Source organism: Aedes aegypti, chromosome 2 (genome assembly GCF_002204515.2).
Source record: "Aedes aegypti strain LVP_AGWG chromosome 2, AaegL5.0 Primary Assembly, whole genome shotgun sequence".
Classification (NCBI taxonomy): Eukaryota; Metazoa; Arthropoda; class Insecta; order Diptera; family Culicidae; genus Aedes; species Aedes aegypti.
The window spans coordinates 102,844,349-102,864,217 of NC_035108.1; the positions used below are offsets into that span (position 1 = coordinate 102,844,349).

At 38.6% G+C, this 19,869-nt stretch overlaps 1 protein-coding gene across 1 annotated transcript; it reads right to left on the minus strand.

Moving 5' to 3' along the window:
* Positions 1 to 15,572: 15,572 nt before the first annotated feature.
* Positions 15,573 to 17,905, minus strand: LOC5576075 (nedd8-activating enzyme E1 catalytic subunit). Its single transcript, XM_001662362.2, has 3 exons — positions 17,624 to 17,905; positions 17,090 to 17,559; positions 15,573 to 16,361 (listed from the first exon to the last, which is right to left on the minus strand). The coding sequence occupies exons 1-3, from the start codon at positions 17,781 to 17,783 to the stop codon at positions 15,639 to 15,641; spliced, it is 1,353 nt and encodes a 450-aa protein (XP_001662412.1). The 5' UTR covers positions 17,784 to 17,905; the 3' UTR covers positions 15,573 to 15,638.
* Between the last annotated feature and the right edge of the window lie 1,964 nt (positions 17,906 to 19,869).

The following is a 19,869-nucleotide window of genomic DNA, read 5'->3' on the forward strand; positions in this document are numbered from 1 at the left end:
ATTTGACACATTTATTAACATATGAATTTTTTCAGAGGTGTGCAAGATTTTCATCGACATCTGTTAGTAATTTGCAAAATTATCATACAAAATGCCACTTTATTGAAACGATATCACCGCATCACTATTTTTAAATACATTGTAAAGCATTTCAGATCAAAAAGTTGTTTGTAGGTTCAACCCAATATTTTTTAGACTGTTTTGAATGTTTGAGACTACTTTTCAATACACTCCTTATTTCCAGCTCGGCTGCAAATGCTGGCATGGGGCCTCACAAACCGTTCAATGAATGTTCAAGAAAAAAAGGGCCGTGTTGTAGATCTTATCAAAGAAAAGCTCGCATTCGCTGACAATTTATCAAATTCTTCGAGTGGGGATCAAGTACAGGTCATGACTGCAGCACAGGCATAAGCTTTGAACATCGATTTAGATCAGTCGGAACGAAAGTACAATTTGCTTCGAACCACTTTGAACGAATTACATCCGAACTTGCTTCCTTTGCTTTTATGCGTTAAAGCAAGAGAAACCAAAAATTATTCCGAAACCGATTTCTGCATTGCTAATGGCAACGTCGTTTTTGATCGACTCGACTTATAAAATAGGGCCCTAAATTGTGTTGCTAATAAAAAGAAACTTCATCCAACCTTTTTTATTGGATTCCATTTTCTTCATTGGAATCATCCGTACTTCAATATTTTTATAAAAAGTTAATTATTGAGACACTTTTATGGTTACGCATGTCATGTGACATGCAAACGACTCAAATACTTTTTCTTTAGGAGAAGCAGTTTGCCTAGGCTACTTCTGCTACACGTGTTGTGCTATATGCACTGGTCCCTTCCCGAAGAAATACCGTAAGGTGGTTCCGGGGAGATGAGGGTCTGAGTCCAAGGGTCATGTCGATGCACTGTTCACCACTTGAGCAATTCTAAATGAATTGCTCATGCACAGTGCATAGGCTGGTTTTAGCGGGTCGTCGTTGGTGCGTCATCCCCGCATTCCCTGAGTTATCTTCTCAGGGGATCTGTTTGCAGATTTCCCCCTTGTAAAAAACAAAAAAAAAATACTTTTTCTTGCATTTTTATTTTGAACATTTCTTCCAAGCGAGCACTGTTCTATGGTGTCAAATGTAAAATTTGGCGTATAAGCCACTCATGCCATTACTGATGTAATATGTGTCATTTATGCCAATAATGAGTTTTTTTTGTGTATAACGAGATCCTTCTCAACATCGTACACTGAGAAAAATCTACACGTCAAGGTCGTGTGTTTTACTTATAGATTTGCGCAATGAGGAAAACCACATGATTTGAGTGTGGTAGCCATATGGAATTCATCATTGATTTCACTGTATAATAACATGTGTATCAACATTAGGTTGTCATGTAAAACAAACATGAATTTCCAAATATTAAATCATGAAAACCAACTGATTTGCTTATTGAATTCGAAATGTAGTAGCTTTAGATAGTCATGTGTGATAGAACATAAATGTCAAGGGACTGAAAGAAGAAATTTGGTAGAAAAACTTTTGCTCCCCAAAATATGGATCCGAGGCTCCTCTGCTTGTCGCAAGCTCTCTTGATTTTTTTTTCAAACCCGTGAGCCAGCAACAAGCGGGGCGCCGCAAATGCATAGTTTGGGAAGCCAGGGATAAGCATATTCCATTTTTTTCGAAACTGAAAGCCAGGAAAATCTCTTAGTGGAATCCGATTTTTCTACTAAACTATACATTATAATCAATGTTTTCTTATAGAAAGGTAGAACTCTCGTATATCAGTCAACTTCACTAATAAAAGAAAAATCGAATTCACAAAATTCCATCTAACACTTTCAGCTTCAAAATTTGCTTCTTCTCTTTGGAAGCATGGTGATGACTGTCGTTCGACACGAGGTCCAACCGCAATTCAGTTCACTATGCATCCCATGGGTTGATCACAAACAATTTAGAAGCTTTGAACATGGAAATCGATAGCATAGCTCATGGATTTCATCACAACAATCTCATTGCGCAAATCAATGAATCGACCAACTTGAACATGATGATTATGACACAAGATAACCATAAGCAAAACACACTGAATCCGTGTTGGAGTGATGATCTATGCGTCCATAGGTTGACACATACGAATCAGAAGAGAAAGCTTCGGGAACTTATGTGGAAAAAATATGGAATCCCTGTTGTCGGTTGATGAATCAATCCATGAAGCAAAACACAGGAATTTAATGTGTAACACACACGAAGTTTGCAAGAAAATCATAGCAAAGAGATATGGACGTTCATGAATCGATCCATAATTTTAAACACACAGATCGAGCGTGTGGATTTTGATCAGTGTAGAGCAAAACCGCATAAAACATCCCGTTATGACTTTTGTCCCCAAGTGCCATACGTTCGAAGCACTGTGCGGCGTCTTACCTGGTTTGTCTTCGAATGTAGAATGAACGCGTCAAAATATGTGACAGTCATTCAACCATCAACCATTACAGCCTACGTGATTGAAAAATATTGGGCTCTTACTACGTATGGACGTCCATGTAGATTCTATTGAAACATGTCTAGGTTCCTTGAAATAATCCAACTGCAACGGCATTTTTCGTAATTGCAAAAAAAAAGTATGCAACAAAACTTGATTTTTTTTTCTGTACTCGACGTAATGGATCATTAAAATAACCAAAACGGCCACTATGGAAAGCATAGCTAGCGCCACCGTAGCCTTGTGTGTTTGACAGAACAGCAATGCTGTCACAATGTTAAATCCCATATACAGTGGCGCCTTTGTTTTGATGCGGTGAGCACTGACAAAAACTACCATGATCCACCAATGTACGACTCGTGCTGAAAAAATCATCATTTTACTTGTTGCTTAAATAACTATCACCCCTATTCTTGTTTACGGCGGATCCAACTTAACGGGAATGCAAAACGGGTTTTCGATCGAAAGAGTATTCGAACGTAAACAAGAATAGTGGTGTATTTTATGTTTTAGAAAAGTACTGTTTTTCGCCATAAGGTACCGTGGGGCAAGTGGGTAATGGAATTCGCATAGTTGAGATTCTTCAAATTCTAGAGACTTTAAATTGAAACAAATGAGGTCGTGTATATTTTTTAGCTTGACTCCCACCAAATATAAACAGCATGCTAAAATAGATTTTTATAAAAAATTGAAGAAAAAAATACAGAAAAAGTTTTTGAAAAATGTCTCCTTACTTTTCACTTACCCCACACTTTTGAACAATAAATTCAAAAACAAACAGTTATATTCAAGATTTCTATTAACTTTAACATTTGTTAAGGCTTCCTAATGAACAATAACATGAATAACATGTAAACAAAGAAAATGTTATTCTTTTCATTTGAATTTTCTTCTGTTCAGTTATGTTAGTTGAAATGATTCGACAACATTATAACTGCAACATTCCCAATGTTAGTTCTTACATTATAGGACAGCAATTGCATTTCTGCTCTGTATAATTTTCACCGCTCGTTATTTGTTTTTGAGATAGTCGGGTATGACGTCGGATAACTCTTCGGGAGAAATCAAACGGATTCCTTCAATAACGTATTTAGAATCTTTTTTATTTGGATAGACCTATACCCCATTTTTATGTTTTGAACTAGCTTTACATAGACATTCCACGAGATTTCCGTGTATTCTCTAATATTGCAACCTTTCTGTCAACGTCTTCCTTCTTATTGGCTGCATGAAGTAGACATAGTAATATTGTAATGTTTGGCAACATCTTTTAGAGAAGTTCCATGATTTCTAATAGCTTTCAACGCTTGAGTATAGTGTTTCTTGAATTATCAGCACGTTATGTTTTTCTATGATAATTGCGAACCATGTTTACTTATGGCTACTTAAAGAGAAAACATAAATTCAATCTCTAATGATAAACTTTTCACTTGCCCCACCTGATAAGAAAATTGACGGTGTTTAAATTTAGTTATTTTTAGGTCTACGTCGAATTAATTCTAAAACTTTTTTTATTGCAGTTTGAAACTGTCACAGAGGACAACTAAGAAGTGGTACAGGAAATTATTTTCCGCAACTTTTTTCCACTGAAAATATTAAAATAAGATTGTACGCCGCCAACTTGTTACGGAGTAACAGTTGACAGGTTAACAACCCAAGTAACCACAAGCATTATACCATTGCATTAATTTGGTCGAAAGTCAACATTTTTTGCATTAATAATGTTATCATGCATTTATTCAATAACTGTCAAGCAATGATGCATTTGATTAACATTGTAAATGCTTTGTAGCATTATTTTAATATAGCATTATGCTAAGCGTTTAGAGTGAATATACAGTTATGCTGTCATACAAGATTACATAACCTCATTAAACACACTCGAATCTGTAATAAATAAGTAAAACGATCGAGCACGTTCGCACTCGCTCATTGCGTTTTGTGGGATATGGAAGAATAATGAAATGACTTTCTTTCATCTCGAACCCCCATTTCATGATCTAAGGATATATGTATTCATTCAAAATTGTTGTATTTTATCTATGAGACTCTTTTATACATAAGGAGTGAGAGGAAATGTCGATCAATTTCTCTCCCCCCGAAATCTGTTTAATGCGCTAGGGCTTCGTTTTGTGGGTTACGTTCTGTTATTTCCTCTACGAGAAAGAATGGTGATCAAATTATTTCTATTGATGTTTCATTTGGTGAGGAAAGGAAATCAATCGCCGAAGAGAATTCTTTCTATTCGTAATAACTTGGCGAATAGTAATGTTAACACACACAGTGGCTTCGTTTATAAGGAACTTTTATCCTACCTTTTTACATCAGCAGCTTTAGCACAGGACACCAACGCGCCAGGCATCCAGCACACCATCATCCTACTTGTGGGTTCGAATCCTGATTCCATCAAAATAAAATCATTCAAATGGTAAAGAAAACCATTGGAAGGTAGCCAATGGATTCATTGTTTTGTTTATTTTGGACGCAAGCCCTAAACATACATTATTTTAAGCTAATATACATCATGAACCTTAAATATACAAACATAAATGCTTTAGTAGGGCTTGTGCATTAAAACTGCTTTACCAAGTATTGCATTAATTTGGTTGTTGTGGGGCCCTTTCCCACTTTAATTATGCTTTATAAAGCTCTTAAAGGTTATGTCACTTTAAAACAAAATCTGATAGCATACTATAAAGCAAACATAAAGTATTCATATATAGCTTCGTGGTTACTTGGGAATGTTTCGCTCTATTATGCAATAATAGCTGAAAAATCTCAGAAATCTCTTGCTTATCGTAATGTTCTCAATGGCCTCAAAGGTTTACGCATGAGTTCAAAACGTTAATTCACATATTCAGTAAAATATATCAATTGTTTTCACTTACCCCATTTACCCACTTGCCCCGCGGTACCTTATAAGAAAGACGAAGGATTTTGTATGGAGACTGTAAGCATGTTAAAAAAAATCGATATAATCTAAATTTAATCGTGCAATTTAAATGAAAGTTTAAGTCCTACCCAAGCAACTAAAAGTTCAGATAAAAGGGCATGTTTTCGCTTAAGCAGCTCACTTTTTATGTAATTAACTGAACTTGAGTTCACACAAAGTGTATTTAAGCTGCTTAAAAAGAATGATGTTTACCATTGTTGGTTCGCAGCCAATAAAGAATAAGATGTTCCAAGTTTTTGAATAACGTGTGTATTAAAAACTTTCTGTAATGAGATACATAATGTTTAGAAAAATATCGATAACAATTTTTTTTGTAAACTTACGTTTACCCAAGTAACCACAAGCTTTATATCATTGCATTAATTTGATCGAAAGTCAACATTTGTTGCATTGATAATGTTATCATGCATTTATTCAATAACTGTCAAGCAATGACCCATTTGAATAACATTATAAATGCTTTGTAGCATTATTTTAATTCAGCATTAAGTTAAGCGTTCAGAGTGAATATACAGTTATGCTAATCTTGTTTTTACGTAACCTCATTAAACGCACTCGAATCTGTAATAAATAAGTAAGACGATGGAGCACGTTCGCAATCGCTCATTACGTTTTGTGGGATATGGAAGAAGAACAATTTTTATAATTAAATGACTTTCTTCCATCTCGAACCCCCATTTCATGATCTAAGGATAAATGTATTCATTCAGAATTATGTTGTATTTTGTCTATGAGACTCTTATTCATATGGAGCGAGAAGAAATGTCGATCAATTTCTCTCCCCCGAAATCTTTTCAATGCGCTAGGGCTTTGTTTTGTGGGTTAAGTTCTGTTATTTCCTCTACGAGAAAGAATGGTGATCAAATTCCTTATATTGATGTTTCATATGGTGAGGAAAGGAAATCACTGTTGTTCAATCGCCGAAGAGAATTCTTTCTATTCGTAATAACTGGGCGAACAGTAATGGTAAACACACACAGTGGCTTCGTTTATAAGGAACTTTTAGCCTACCTTATCACATCAGCAGCTTTAGCACAGGACACCAACGCGCCAGGCATCCGCACACCATCATCCTAGTTGTGAGTTCGAATCCTGATTCCAACAAAAAAAAAAGCATTGAGATGGTAAAGAAAAATCATTGGACTCATTATTTTGTTTACTTTCAACGCATGCCCTAAATATACATAATTTTAAGCTAATATACATCATGAACCCTAAAAATACAACCATAAATGCATTAGTAGGGCTTGTGCATTAAAACTGCTTTACAAAGTATTGCATTAATTTGGTTGTTGTGGGGCCCTTTTCCACTTTAATTATGCTTTATAAGGCTCTTAAAGATTATGTTACTTTAAAACAAAATCAGATAGCACACTATAGAGCAAACATAGAGTATTAATATACAGCTTCGTGGTTACTTGGGTAGATTCTTACTCCTCTTTCTTTTAATGTTCACCCTTCTGAATACCTTTAGTTTTACACCTGCAAAAACGTCCGATTACAAATTTCTAATCTGATATTGATTCTAGTTGAATTTACCGTCACTTTTCGTTATTACAGCAGTCTCCAAACTATGATAATCGAAGTAATACTTCTTAATCGATGCCACCTATCATTAGTGCATATTATAAGAAAATTTTCATTTGGATTTCAATTAAGCTTACCGGCAATAATAATTTTAATTTTTGTGTAACTTATACTATTGTTGAATAATTCACAATTTCAAGGTTATATCTGAGAAGGACAAATTAGTTTAGATTGTATTTTACTTTGTATTAATTAAACCTTACCCTACAAGTATTTCAAAAACTGATTAGAAACTAATTCAATATAATTTTAATTAGGCAGGGCAATACAATATTTTTAATAGGAATAAATCTGTTTTCATGTGCACATCACTTCTCTTGCTTCATGGTTTTCAAAGTCGATATGGCATTCATTCATAGCGTACACATAAATGTCAGAATGCCAGCTCATCTCATCCGAGAGTTGGTGGCTGCTCGATTGTTCAACTGTCTACTCCGACGCGCCGACCGAGGGGTCGTGACAACCATAAAGTAGGGAAAAAGTTCGACTTGAACTTGTTCTGAACTTTCTAGTTGTTATAAAGTACATGAGTCACTTTTTGGAGAATCAAGTTCTGTTAGTATCCATTATGTTCTCTTATTCGGCAATAAAGTTTAATTGGAACTCAAATCCTACTCGCCTAAGCGAAATTCGAACTTTTGGTAGCTTGGGTATATGGCATGCTTGGTGGATTATATCACTAAAAGTTTGATAAATCATACTTTAAATTTCATGTAAACATTAATGAAACCAGAGTTTATACAACTTTGGCAACCTATATCTCTAAATTGTTACGTGCAGCAACATTTCTGAGAACGGCATCAGATTCAGCAATCCCATATTTGCTAGAGACACATAATTTGATCCTTGAGACACGTAAAAATGTCAGTTTTGTTACGCTGTGTAAGGAATGTCTGCAAACCACATCATTGTTTGCTGAAATCAGCATTTTTTGCTAAAATTTGACGAGCTGACATTTTCAGTAAGCCGAATTGCTGAATCAGCAAGTTTCTACTGTATCTCACCAATTTGATTTGTAGAAAATATCAGCACGGCAAATTTCAGCAAAATATTGCAGATTTCAGCGAAAAAAAATTGGTTTGTGTAGAAAATGTTGCATATAAGTATCGCTGGATGGACAATTGATTAAGTAATGCCATCCCAAGTAACAATTTCGGGTTTGAAGAGCAATTTTCATTACTTTAATTGCTTTAAGTTACTGAGATTGATCCTGGGCCTCTGTGTTAGCCATGTCAGTCAGTCAATAAGACCTCTAGCAATCGATTCAGCTTATCATCTAAAGGGTCGTCTTATTCTTACGCGCCATACATATTATTTTTTTTAATTTTTATACAAAAAATGTTATCATTGGGGGTGAGGGGTCTGGAATCCGCCAAAATTGTATTACGTAATTGGTTCATAGCCCCTAACCGGAAGTTTATTGGCCCACAGTACAAGAAAGAGGGGCCCAGATAGCCGTAGCGGTAAACGCGCAGCTATTCAGTATGACCAAGCTGAGGGTCGTGGGTTCGAATCCCACCGGTCGAGGATCTTATCGGGTTGGAAATTTTCTCGACTTCCCAGGGCATAGAGTATCTTCGTACCTGGGGCAATATGAACATACGGGGCAATATGAGCCACCCCGGTTTTGACCTTAAAAACAGTGTTTTAATGTCTAGTGTCAATATGATCTGCTAAAGGATGCCTTAAATAGTCACCACAATTAAAACCGTAAGAATATTCGTTTGAACACTCAAGATATTTACAAAAATGTAAAAATTTGTCCTTCGTCATGAAAAGCTTATAATTTTGACAGTTTTTAATTAAGCCTATAAGACAATTATATTTATGATTCTGGTAAATTTTACCAATCCATTGAAACTTCTGATCATAATGAACAGTTCAGTTTCGATCTGTCAACCGGATAGTGTGGACGTAAGAGCTACAATTAATTTCGGTTCAATTGGTTATTTATGCGTGATTAAATCTCGAAAGTTATCAAAGTGGCTAGCGGCAGTCGTCTGCGGCCCAAAGATGTTCCCAGTAGTGGATCAAACATAATTATTCGCTGTAATTACGTTAAATCATCAAACCCTTCGTCGTTTCTAACCTCATCGATGGATGACTGGGATCATGACCAAGCAAATAAAAGGCGACGATTCTCAAACAACAACGACTCTCTCTCAAGGGGACGGACCTGGTGTAGTGGTTAGAACACACGCCTCTCACGCCGAGGACCAGGGATCGAATCCCATCCCCGAGATAGTCACTAAAAATTTTCAGTGACGACTTCCTTCGGAAGGGAAGTAAAGCCGTTGGTCCCGAGATGAACTAGCCCAGGGCTAATAATCTCGTTAATAAAGATAGAAAAAAAAACATCAACTCTCTGCCTGAATATGATTCGATCTCCAGTCAGCAATTGCAGCCTCAGCCTATGGTAGAAACTGAGAACAGGTTCGATCTCCTGGCCGACATGGATCCGGATGAAGTACGTTCGACCAATGTGAATATAAATTCCCAAGTTGCCTCAACCATCAACACGAAAAAGTGCCGCCTGCCCTCTATTTCCATTGTCAATATTGGCGCCAAGCAAACCCGCGAGCTGTTGAATTTGGCCAATATTCCCCAGACCGAATATCACATGAAGGCTGTGAAATCGGGGACTCAGCTTACCGTCTCTAACGAAGACTATTTCAACCGGTACATCGCATGGCAGGTCTCAATGTTTTGATTTTCCAAGGATCGGCATATTTGAGACCGAATATGATTTTGCATGGCTTTTTCGGATCTTTTCTTTCAGATCCGAAACATTACTGATAAGCATTTTAAATATCATAACCAGAAGGATGCTCTTAAATTGGTAGGTGTTATCGCAAATATGTATGCGCAAGAAACATGCCTGCTGCAAGAGTGCTGGCCATTCTTGAGGCCTAGTTTATGAATGCCTCTTGCCACCCTTAAGGATGTGATATAGTGTGGCATAGTTGATAAGTGTCCTTCGGTTTGGTATTCCTCTAACAATTAGAGTTCAATTTCCAATCAAAAAGATATTGACAAAAAAAATCATATTAAACATAAACGGTTCGGTTCGCATGGAACCCCACAATGTTTTTGGTTAATGATTATTTCTGGATACTTTTTTCAAAGGGGCGAATCTAACAAAAATATACAAATTCAATATAAGGTTGGATTGGAATCTGTTTGTAGTGTAGTTTTCAAAAACACCACTCAATTTCAATTAAATTAAATTTTACTTCAAATAAAACTAAAAAAACAAAAAGTCGTAATTGAATTTGAATTTGTTTTTTATTTTAGTGCAATTTAGCCCATTTACCCGCATACAAACAAACGGTGACAAAAGGGCTAAACTGAACAACTGATTCAATTTTGGGCACTCAACAATTTCTTGCCTATTTTCTACATAAACTATTGATTAAACAATTAGTTTATGCTAAGTTGGTTCACATTATTTTTGACAATGCTAAATGAATCCCTATTCTGCGATTTTGCAAGGAAAATGAATGATAACAAGCTATGCACTATGCGTGGATGTATTCTCCGGATGGGGGAGGGGGGGGGGATTGGTCTGGGTTGGTGGTTTTTGTGTTTTACCACAAAAAAACCTCCAACAAGAAAAATAGTGTCCGCAATTACACCATGAACACTCTTTGATGGCCTGTGAGCTGAAAAATCCAAGGGTCAACTTCAGTTGAAACTCTGGGAAAACGATATGTTGGCTGCCTAGTATATTATTGAAATCGATGGCAAGGCAATCCTTAATACAAATAAATATTATACTATATTTTAATTTTGTGTTCGTCTATTTATTTCAAATGAGAAAAACCAACAGTATAGGGTAAAAATTACAATAAAGCACCTTAAAACAGATATTACACATACGTTATTTAATTTTGTTCCAACTTTATAGTTCCACTATTTCAATACTGTTTGCTTTACAGTGAATTGCTACAGTATATCGACTGTTCGGCAAACTGTAAACGGAAAAAAATGTTCGAGAAAATCGGCATTTTTTTATGGTTACATAACTCAACCGCCTATTCCCCACATTGTTATTTTCCCGAATACCATTCAGCAAACTGTAAAAATCGTTCATGGTTTGGTTGGTTTATTGTTATTTTTGATGTTATATGGAACTGTTCATAAATTGTCGCAAATAGTTGCGGATAGTTTCGGAAACAGTGACTGTATTGTTCCGATCTATGCGGGTACAGAAATTTGGGCAGAAAACTGTTGTTATAGGAAATAGAAATTTTTTTTACTGTTGAAAAAATTCAATGGTCAATTTCTCAATTTAGACATCATGTCAATTTCGCCTATTTGAAAAAAGCAGCCAGATTTTTTTCAAAGTCGGTAAAGCAGAAGAAGTTCGCTTATTTTGGTGTCGAAATTTTGATAACATTTATCGAATATTCTTTATGCAAAGCTATTTTTTTACGAATCGATGACGATCGCTATCGATTTGTTATATGAGTGTCTTTAAAGCTCGATATAAAGAAAAGTGAAGAAATTTAAAGAAATGGTTGACAGGGCGGTGCGCAAACTGTAGTGGCAATCACACTGCTAATTTTCGTAGCTGTCCAGCTCGCAAAAACTACATTAGGGAACTTGAAACGAAACGAATGCGCTCCAAGAAAAACGTCACTGGTGTTCATTCGCAATCGCAACCAGAAAATCGTGGATCGGCCAGTATCCACGCCATCGAACCGAGTCACAACTGTCAACCAAATAATGTCGGTGGTTTGACTTTTTCCCAAGTTCTTCAAGGCCGAGCTCATCGCCCAAATACTCAGCAACACGTTGCTGAAGAAAGCGCCGATCTGTTCAGTGTCACCGAGTTCATGTGTTTGGCGAAGGATCTATTTCAGCGACTGAAGGGTTGCCAAAGCAAAACGGAACAATTTCTAGCTCTTTCCGAGCTAATTTTGACATACGTTTACAATGTCTAATACAGCCACGTTACGTTTGGTTAATTGGAATGGGAGATCCATTCACAGTAAGCAGTTGGAGTTTTTCGAATTCGTCGAACGGCATTACATAGACGTAGCAGTTTTCACTGAGACTTGGCTGCGTCCCAGTATATCTTTCCTCCATTCGAATTTCCATTGCATCCGTCTCGATCGCCCTTCGAACGATGAGGTTGACAGAGATGGGGGGTCCTAATAACAACCCGAAAGGAATTAAAGTACAGCCAATTAAATGTTTCTACAAAGGTTATCGAAGCAACTGGAATCTCCATCTCAACATCAAGCGGTCCTGTACACATAATTGCTGTTTACTTCCCCGGCAGCCGCCGGTGTGCTGATTGGTCACTCTTTCGACGTGATATCCGTACCAATCGTACCGAGCCTTTCTTTCTGGTTGGAGATTTGAACGCTAGACACCGCCACTGGAATTGTTCAAAAGGCAATAGGGCAGGCAACTTGTTATGGCAGGAAGCGGCTCGTCTCGGTCTCTATGTCAGCTATCCAGACTCTCCGACATTCATTCCTTTTGGACGTGGTAAGCCATATACACTAGACTTAGTACTATCCAACAATCAGCTCGACATGACAAAGCCAGTAACCCAGAACGAGTTGTCGTCCGATCATCTTCCTGTAACATTCGAAATCAAGCCTTCTAGTGAGCCCGAGCAACTCGTGCATACTGTACGATGCTATGCACGAGCCAACTGGATTACGTTCCAAAGAATAGTAAACTCAAAACTCAATATAACCGATTCACTGATAACGGACATTCGTGACGAAGTAGGGGTCGATGCTGCCATCGATTATTTCAAAAACAGCGTGTTAGAAGCAGAACGTATTGCAGTTCCGACAATCGTCCCAAGGCCTTACGAAGTCGCCTGTATCCCGAATGAAACCAAACTCCTAATTCAACTGCGAAACAGACGTCGACGCCAGTGGATGAGGACCAGAGACCCTTTGCTGAAGGAAATAGTTTCATCTTTTAACAACAATATTAAAGAGCAATGTGCAAAAGCTAGGTACAACAAATTTGCTGAGACTTTGCAGACAATCGACCGCCGAGACCATTCCGTTTGGCGTATTTCCAAAGCGTTAAGGAACAAATGCAAATACAGCCCACCACTGCGAAGTGGAAACACGCTTTTTGCTACACCAACAGAGAAGGCTAAATTACTTGCAGAGAGCTTTGCCCAATCGCACAATATTGTGGATCCGACAGAAATAAGGACCAACATTATATATATTTTACGATATATAACGGCCACGATGGGATAAGGAACTGTCTTCTGAAACACCTTCCAAGGAAAGGTTCTGTGTTTCTAGCAAAAAATTTCTCAGCTTGTCTCAAACTATGCTATTTTCCACCCAGTTGGAAACAAGCTATAGTTGTAGCCATTCCTAAACCAAACAAAGACTCCACATTGCCATCAAAATACAGGCCAATTAGCTTATTACCAACGGTCAGTAAACTCTTTGAGCGCATAATACTAGCGCGCATTGAAAAACACCTGGAAACAACTAGTATCATTCCACATGATCAGTTTGGTTACCGCAAAGGCCATTCCACAAGTCACCAGATTGTCCGTTTGGTAAATGAAGTGAGGCAAAATTTCCAGCAAGGAAAATCTTCGGGGTTGGTTCTCCTCGACGTCGAAAAAGCGAACGACTCGGTGTGGCACGACGCTATTCTCCATAAGATGTTTCTGGGTAACTTTCCTGTCTATTTATTGAAAGTCGTACGAGAATTCCTGAAAAATCGAACGTTCCAAGTCATGGTGAACGGCTGTACATCAGATCGTATGGGAGTGCCTTTTGGTGTTCCCCAAGGCTCGGTGTTGAGCCCAACGCTGTACAACATTTTTTCTGCTGACCTCGCCAAAATCGATAGAGTTAATTACTATTGCTTCGCTGATGATACCGGATTTTTAACTACCGATCGAGACGCACAAGTGATCGTAAAAAATCTTCAACGAGCTCAAGAGACTATCCAGCAATACCACAAAAAATGGAAGGTGAAGGTGAATGCGCTAAAATCCCAAGCAATATTCTTCACTCGCCGAAGAAGTCCGAGACATATGCCCCAAAATCAAGTGATCTGCGGGGGCATAGTTATCTTGTGGTCAGATACCGTAGGGTATCTGGGAGTAACCTTAGACAAAAAGCTTAATTTTGGAACTCACGGTTCCTCTTGTCTTCGCAAATGTGATATGCTCATCAAAACATTGTACCCTCTTATAAACCGACGATCTCGCTTGGACCCCATCATCAAGCTGCTACTGTACAAAACCGTGTTTCGGCCCACGGTTACGTACGGTTTTCCTGCGTGGTCCAACTGTCCACGAAGTCACCGAAAGAATATTCAGGTGAAACTGATGATGCTGAATCTACACCCGTCTCATCCCACCGATGAAGTTCATCAACTCGCCAAAATTGAGCTGGTAGACGATTGGTTCCTAAGACTGATGCCAAAATTTCGCCTTAGTTGCTTAGCCTCTGCCAATCCCCAATACAAGAATTGGACATCTAGAACTGTGATACTATATTATTAAGCTTTTTCGCTCTCTGTCGATTTCCTTCATGTAATTTCTAAGGTTTTTTTTCTGTATATTTTTCCATATTCGTCAATTTTTGTTGCTTGGCCTACTTGTTAATGTTTAAACATGTTCAATATCACTGCTGTAAGGTAATCCACATCTCAGTAACAGCCCTTACCATCAAATTGTATAAGTTAAGGATAAATATGAAATGAAATAATGAACAGTTCGTGAGCGAAATTAGGTTTGTTCGTAAACAAAATTATTGAAAAACAATATATTATTTTCGAGATGAAGGGACGGGGCAAAATGAGCCACCTAGATTTAAGCAAAACAAACGATGTTTTGAACATAAAAATGCATTGCCTAAATATACCAGATTATTTTTTTTACTGCATAGTCATTTTTATGCACCTTTACAAGTGGAACACTTTGCTAGAAAATACGTTGAACCATGTATCGCAATTTAGTACTAATATAACACGGTCTGTTTACTATGTATTATGCATCTTTAAAAAATAAGCCGCTAGAACCAATAACTTCAAGCTAAGCTAATACAATTTCCTTTCCAATAATGTATTCTTTACCACTAACTAGTCTCTACTGTTTTAAATAAAAATCATTCGATTGAATGAGGTGGCTCATACTGCCCCGTAGGGTGGCTCATAATGCCCCATATGGTTGATGATCACGTAGAAAAACATGGTTTTCCAAAAAGTTCCTGAAATAATTTGCAAGTCGATGTTAACATTAATTATCGACGTAACATGGAAGATAACATTTTATAGTACAAGTCACTTGCATTTAAACCATAATTTTTGCTGTTTTACTATGCATTCCATGACGTTTTCCTTAGGCGGCCCATATTGCCCCGATCACACCTACACATGCAAAAATGGTCATTGGCATAGTAAGCTCTCAGTTAATAACTGTGGAAGTGCTCATAAGAACACTAAGCTGAGAAGCAGGCTCTGTCCCAGTGGGGACGTAACGCCAGAAAGAAGAACAAGAAAGAGACCCAATGGGAATTGTCATACTATAAATTGAAAATAATCCGTTTTCAGGCATCCATTTTTATTACTACTTCCTTCTCATCATTTTCCGATAGCAAAAAGTACCTTACTTATGCCATTTCAACTTCGTTGCTTTGGAACTTAAGCTTAATTAGAATTGCGTTCGGATTGGTAACGTCGGCGACCATTATCTCCTGGCCGTCCTTTAATCCCAGCTCACCCAGCGACTGCGTCAAATTGCCCTTGGTGGCCTCTTCGATGCTTTTCACGGTCGCCATGTAGAGCGTTTTATTCTTCCCATTGATAGAAGCCGTCAAACCCGGACTCTTCATCTGAAACTCGGCACTGTCGCACAAATGCTGAATCAGATCCTGCAGGGTCATCGTGTTCGGGTCGACCACATCCACCGGGCGAGGAACTTGACTGCAGGCCAAGCAGTCGGCCTTTTTCTCCGCTTCGTACGTGTAGGTGTAGATCCCATCGCTGTCGTTGAAGACCATGTAGTTGTTCAGCGGTTCGCAACAGCTGGAGGCAATTTTGAACACCTCGGTAGCGCATGCTGCCGCAATTACCGCATTGGTACTGGCCACAGCCGGAATGATATTCTTCAATACGCCCTGGACCAGCCGGTACGAGAGACCGGTTATGTTGAATGTGTTGGCCCGTTCTTGAGCCTTCTCGTACACCCACGTGATATGCTGGGGATCATCTCCGTCCAAACCGATGTCACTTCCGAAGGGATTCTCCTTGGGCCATTGGATTATTTTAACGTACTCGATGCAATGTTCCGGCAGGCGCGGGGTATTAGCAATAGTGCACAGCGGATAAGTTACCTGTAAATTCAATATGAGTTACAGAGCGTTAATATTTATCGGCTACCAATAATTAATTAGGTGATTAAGGATTATATTCAAGTTTATCATGAATAATAAATATATTTTTGTAGGGTGTCTACTACCTGAAAAACTTGATACTTCCAGGATTTGTATTCAACCTGAAAAGCCGAAATTCTGGAAAACGGGAAGTCGCAATCACCGAGAAAAAACTTGAACGAACATTTTTTGTCGCTCTGATTCTTCAAACCATAAGTTGTAGAAAATTGTTATATACTGTAATTCAGCATTTGTGAATTTGAGCAAGTAACTTTCATTGGAATGCTTTAAAAATTGTAATTATTTAATTTCTACTTTACTACATTATGCTTCTTAAAAATGGTTCACTTTTTTCACAACATCGCTTATAGGTTCCGAAATATTATTTAATCTTTCCTCTACTGTCACGAGTAACAACATTTTAATTTCAAAAATAGGTTGGAATGTAATTCCACCAAAACTTCTCCTAGAGGGATTAAAAAAAAACAAACTTTGCGACTGAAATTTCTACAAAATATCCATCTGAATACCTCAGAAACTTTTCCAGAAACCACTACCAATTTTTGTGACATTTTGTTTCTAATAGGTAGCTAGTTACTTTTTAGTGAATCAAACAAAAATAGTGACCAATTCACTGAAAATTGTCTCGCTGCCAGTCCTGTGAGAGGAGCATTTCGACAAAAACCAACCTGCGGTGGAAACAAGTCCAGCGTACAATCGATGCAGGCCGTCATCCCTGGCAGAATCACCCTGGCGTTCCCCTTGAATCCTTCGGTTCCACCATCCACCAGTGGAATAATCGACGTCTCATCAACGGAACCGTCCTCCTCGTACTCCAGCATCGAAATCAGCATCCCATTGATCCATCGGCGGGCCACAATCGAATCCAGCCCACAAACGATGATGTGAAACTGCCGATAGAAGCCGGCATCGAAGTCCTGAATCTTGCAAAAATGTGGCGTAACCGTACAACCCGGAATCCTAGCATTCACAAAAGCGGCCGCACACTCCGCTTTGGATTTGCCGATATCCGCGCGACGGAACAGAAACTGTCGGTTCAGGTTGGACAACTCAATCGTGTCCATATCGATTACGTGAATGTCACGGAAGCCCATCAAGGCCATATCCTTCAGCAGCTCGCATCCCAATCCGCCGGCACCTGAAACAGATGAAACAGGATGAAATAAAGTCATCCACAACAACTCAAGAAATCAATAACTCACCAATCACCAGAATCTTGCAAGTGTTCTGCAGAAATTCCAACGTCTCATTCGAAGCCGTAAAATTGGGCGGACAAAACGGACCGGAGCGCTCGAGAATCTTGCGCAGATGGTTCCACCGTTTGCCCTGATGGTCGCTGGTTTGGGTTGTGGTGGTTTCCATTACTGCACTGGCTAAAAAAAGGATACTTACTCCTATTTCTAAAGAATTCAAATGAGTTTTTCACGAATAAACAGCTGGGAAATGCAAACTTTAACACAAAATTGGATGTAAACAAAACAACTGTCGGCTCGTTCGCCGGCTCAAATTAAATCCCGCCTGTCAAGAGCTGGATCCTGCAGTTCTCGTGTAAAATTTCAATAGGGCCAATCATCAGATCGTTGGTTCTGAAAAAATTTGATGTGCACGCTCCTTCAAAGGGCCCATTCATAAATTTCATAACGCTGAAGGGGATGGGTGGGTGTAGTAGAAGCATTAACCTAAAAATGCTAATGTCGCTACTGTGGGTGTCCTCATAATGTTACAGTTCATACAAAAGTTCAACAAACAGGTTATCCGAAGACAAACAGACGTAACACTTAGAACAAATCTCGATCCAAATCATAGTCACGAGGACATGTACGCCCAATGCTAAAATTAGTGTATTTGGCCGACGGGCCAACAGATGACGGTAGTGTGCAAACGTCAAACGCGAATAAAAACGATGCGAGCGCTGCGGGTGGCGGATTGGCCACCTACCATATTTTTGAATCGACCGTTAAAAAGGTGGTCGATAGACAATAATGAGAGTGTGACGTCTGTTTGTCTGTGGGTTATCGTTTATAATTAAGTTCAAATTACAAATTACAAATTACAAAATTCGACAAATTTTCATACAAAATACGTTACGAGGGGGTGGGTGGGTGTCAAAAATGACCATTTTAGGCGTTATGAAATTTGTGAATAAACTTAGGGATACGACACTTGCAGGTTATCTTCATTTTATGCCAAAAGTGAGCCGAAATGCAAAAAATGTTCATATGAGCAAAATTTCCATCGAAATAAATAAAATGTATAATAAATCACTAAAAATCGATGAAATACGAAAAAATCCGATAAAATCTGTAATAATTCATCGAATCGACAAAAATCTATGGACATCCCTAAAACTCGAATGTCAAATTTTTCCATTTTGGCGTTTGTTTTGTTCCACTTTAAGGCTGGTTTGCTACTGACAAGAAAAGGAATCGCCTATCTCGATGCGTGGAAAATTTCTTCCAAGAAATGGTCAAGAAAATCACATTTTTCTGATCGCAGTACGCAATCACACGACGCGACGCGAGACAGGACACAACACTTATGGTTCTTACAAACGTTTGTAAGAACCATAAGTGTTGTGTCCTGTCTCGCGTGGCGTCGTGCGATTGTGATATAGTTCTTACGTTGCACAAAACCCAAAATAATGATCGCAGTACGCAGTTGAGAAGAAATGTCACTTCAAAGGGGGCTCTCTGTAGGAAATTTCTTGACCCATTCAGTCAAGGAATTTCTTTACTTTTCTTGAGCGAAACTGCATACTTAGCTTTATTTGTGACCGGCATTTCTGTTGGAGAAAATTCGATTGCCGGCAGGGCTGCCAGATGGTTTGATAGAAAACCTGTATCTATCGGGTTAGAAAATCTGTGTCCCATACAAAAAAAATCTGTGTCCATACAAAAATTGTTGAAAGAAAATCTGTGTTCCATACAAATTGAATCTGTGTCATAATAAAAAAAATCTGTGTAATACAGATAAATCTGAATATGTGGCAGCCCTGATTGCCGGACTCCGCAAAGTGACTACAAATTGATAAGGCCCAACTGATTGTGTGAAGTGAGTTTTTGGGAGAATCGAAATCGATTAATCATTAACAAGAACCATGTCTGCTAAATTACAGGAAAACGGAGAATCCTGCTCGACCGGCGACGATCAGTCGGGCCTGTTGCCACATCGGGAATCGTGGGACCGTATGCTCAAACTGCCCGCTGTGGACATTATTTGATGATACATAATACTCTCATGATACATAATGCTCTCACCTCGGTTAAGGAAGATCACACCGTAGGACGCCTCTCCAACAAAGTTGCCCGCCGCGACTACCGCACCGTGTCCAAGCAGGTGAAATCCCTCCGCAAGGAAGATGTCAAGGAGTACGTCGTTACGTTGATTGCCGTCCTCCGCCTGACCCAGTACCTCAGCTTCCTGAACGACAAACGCAACAGCAGGCCAT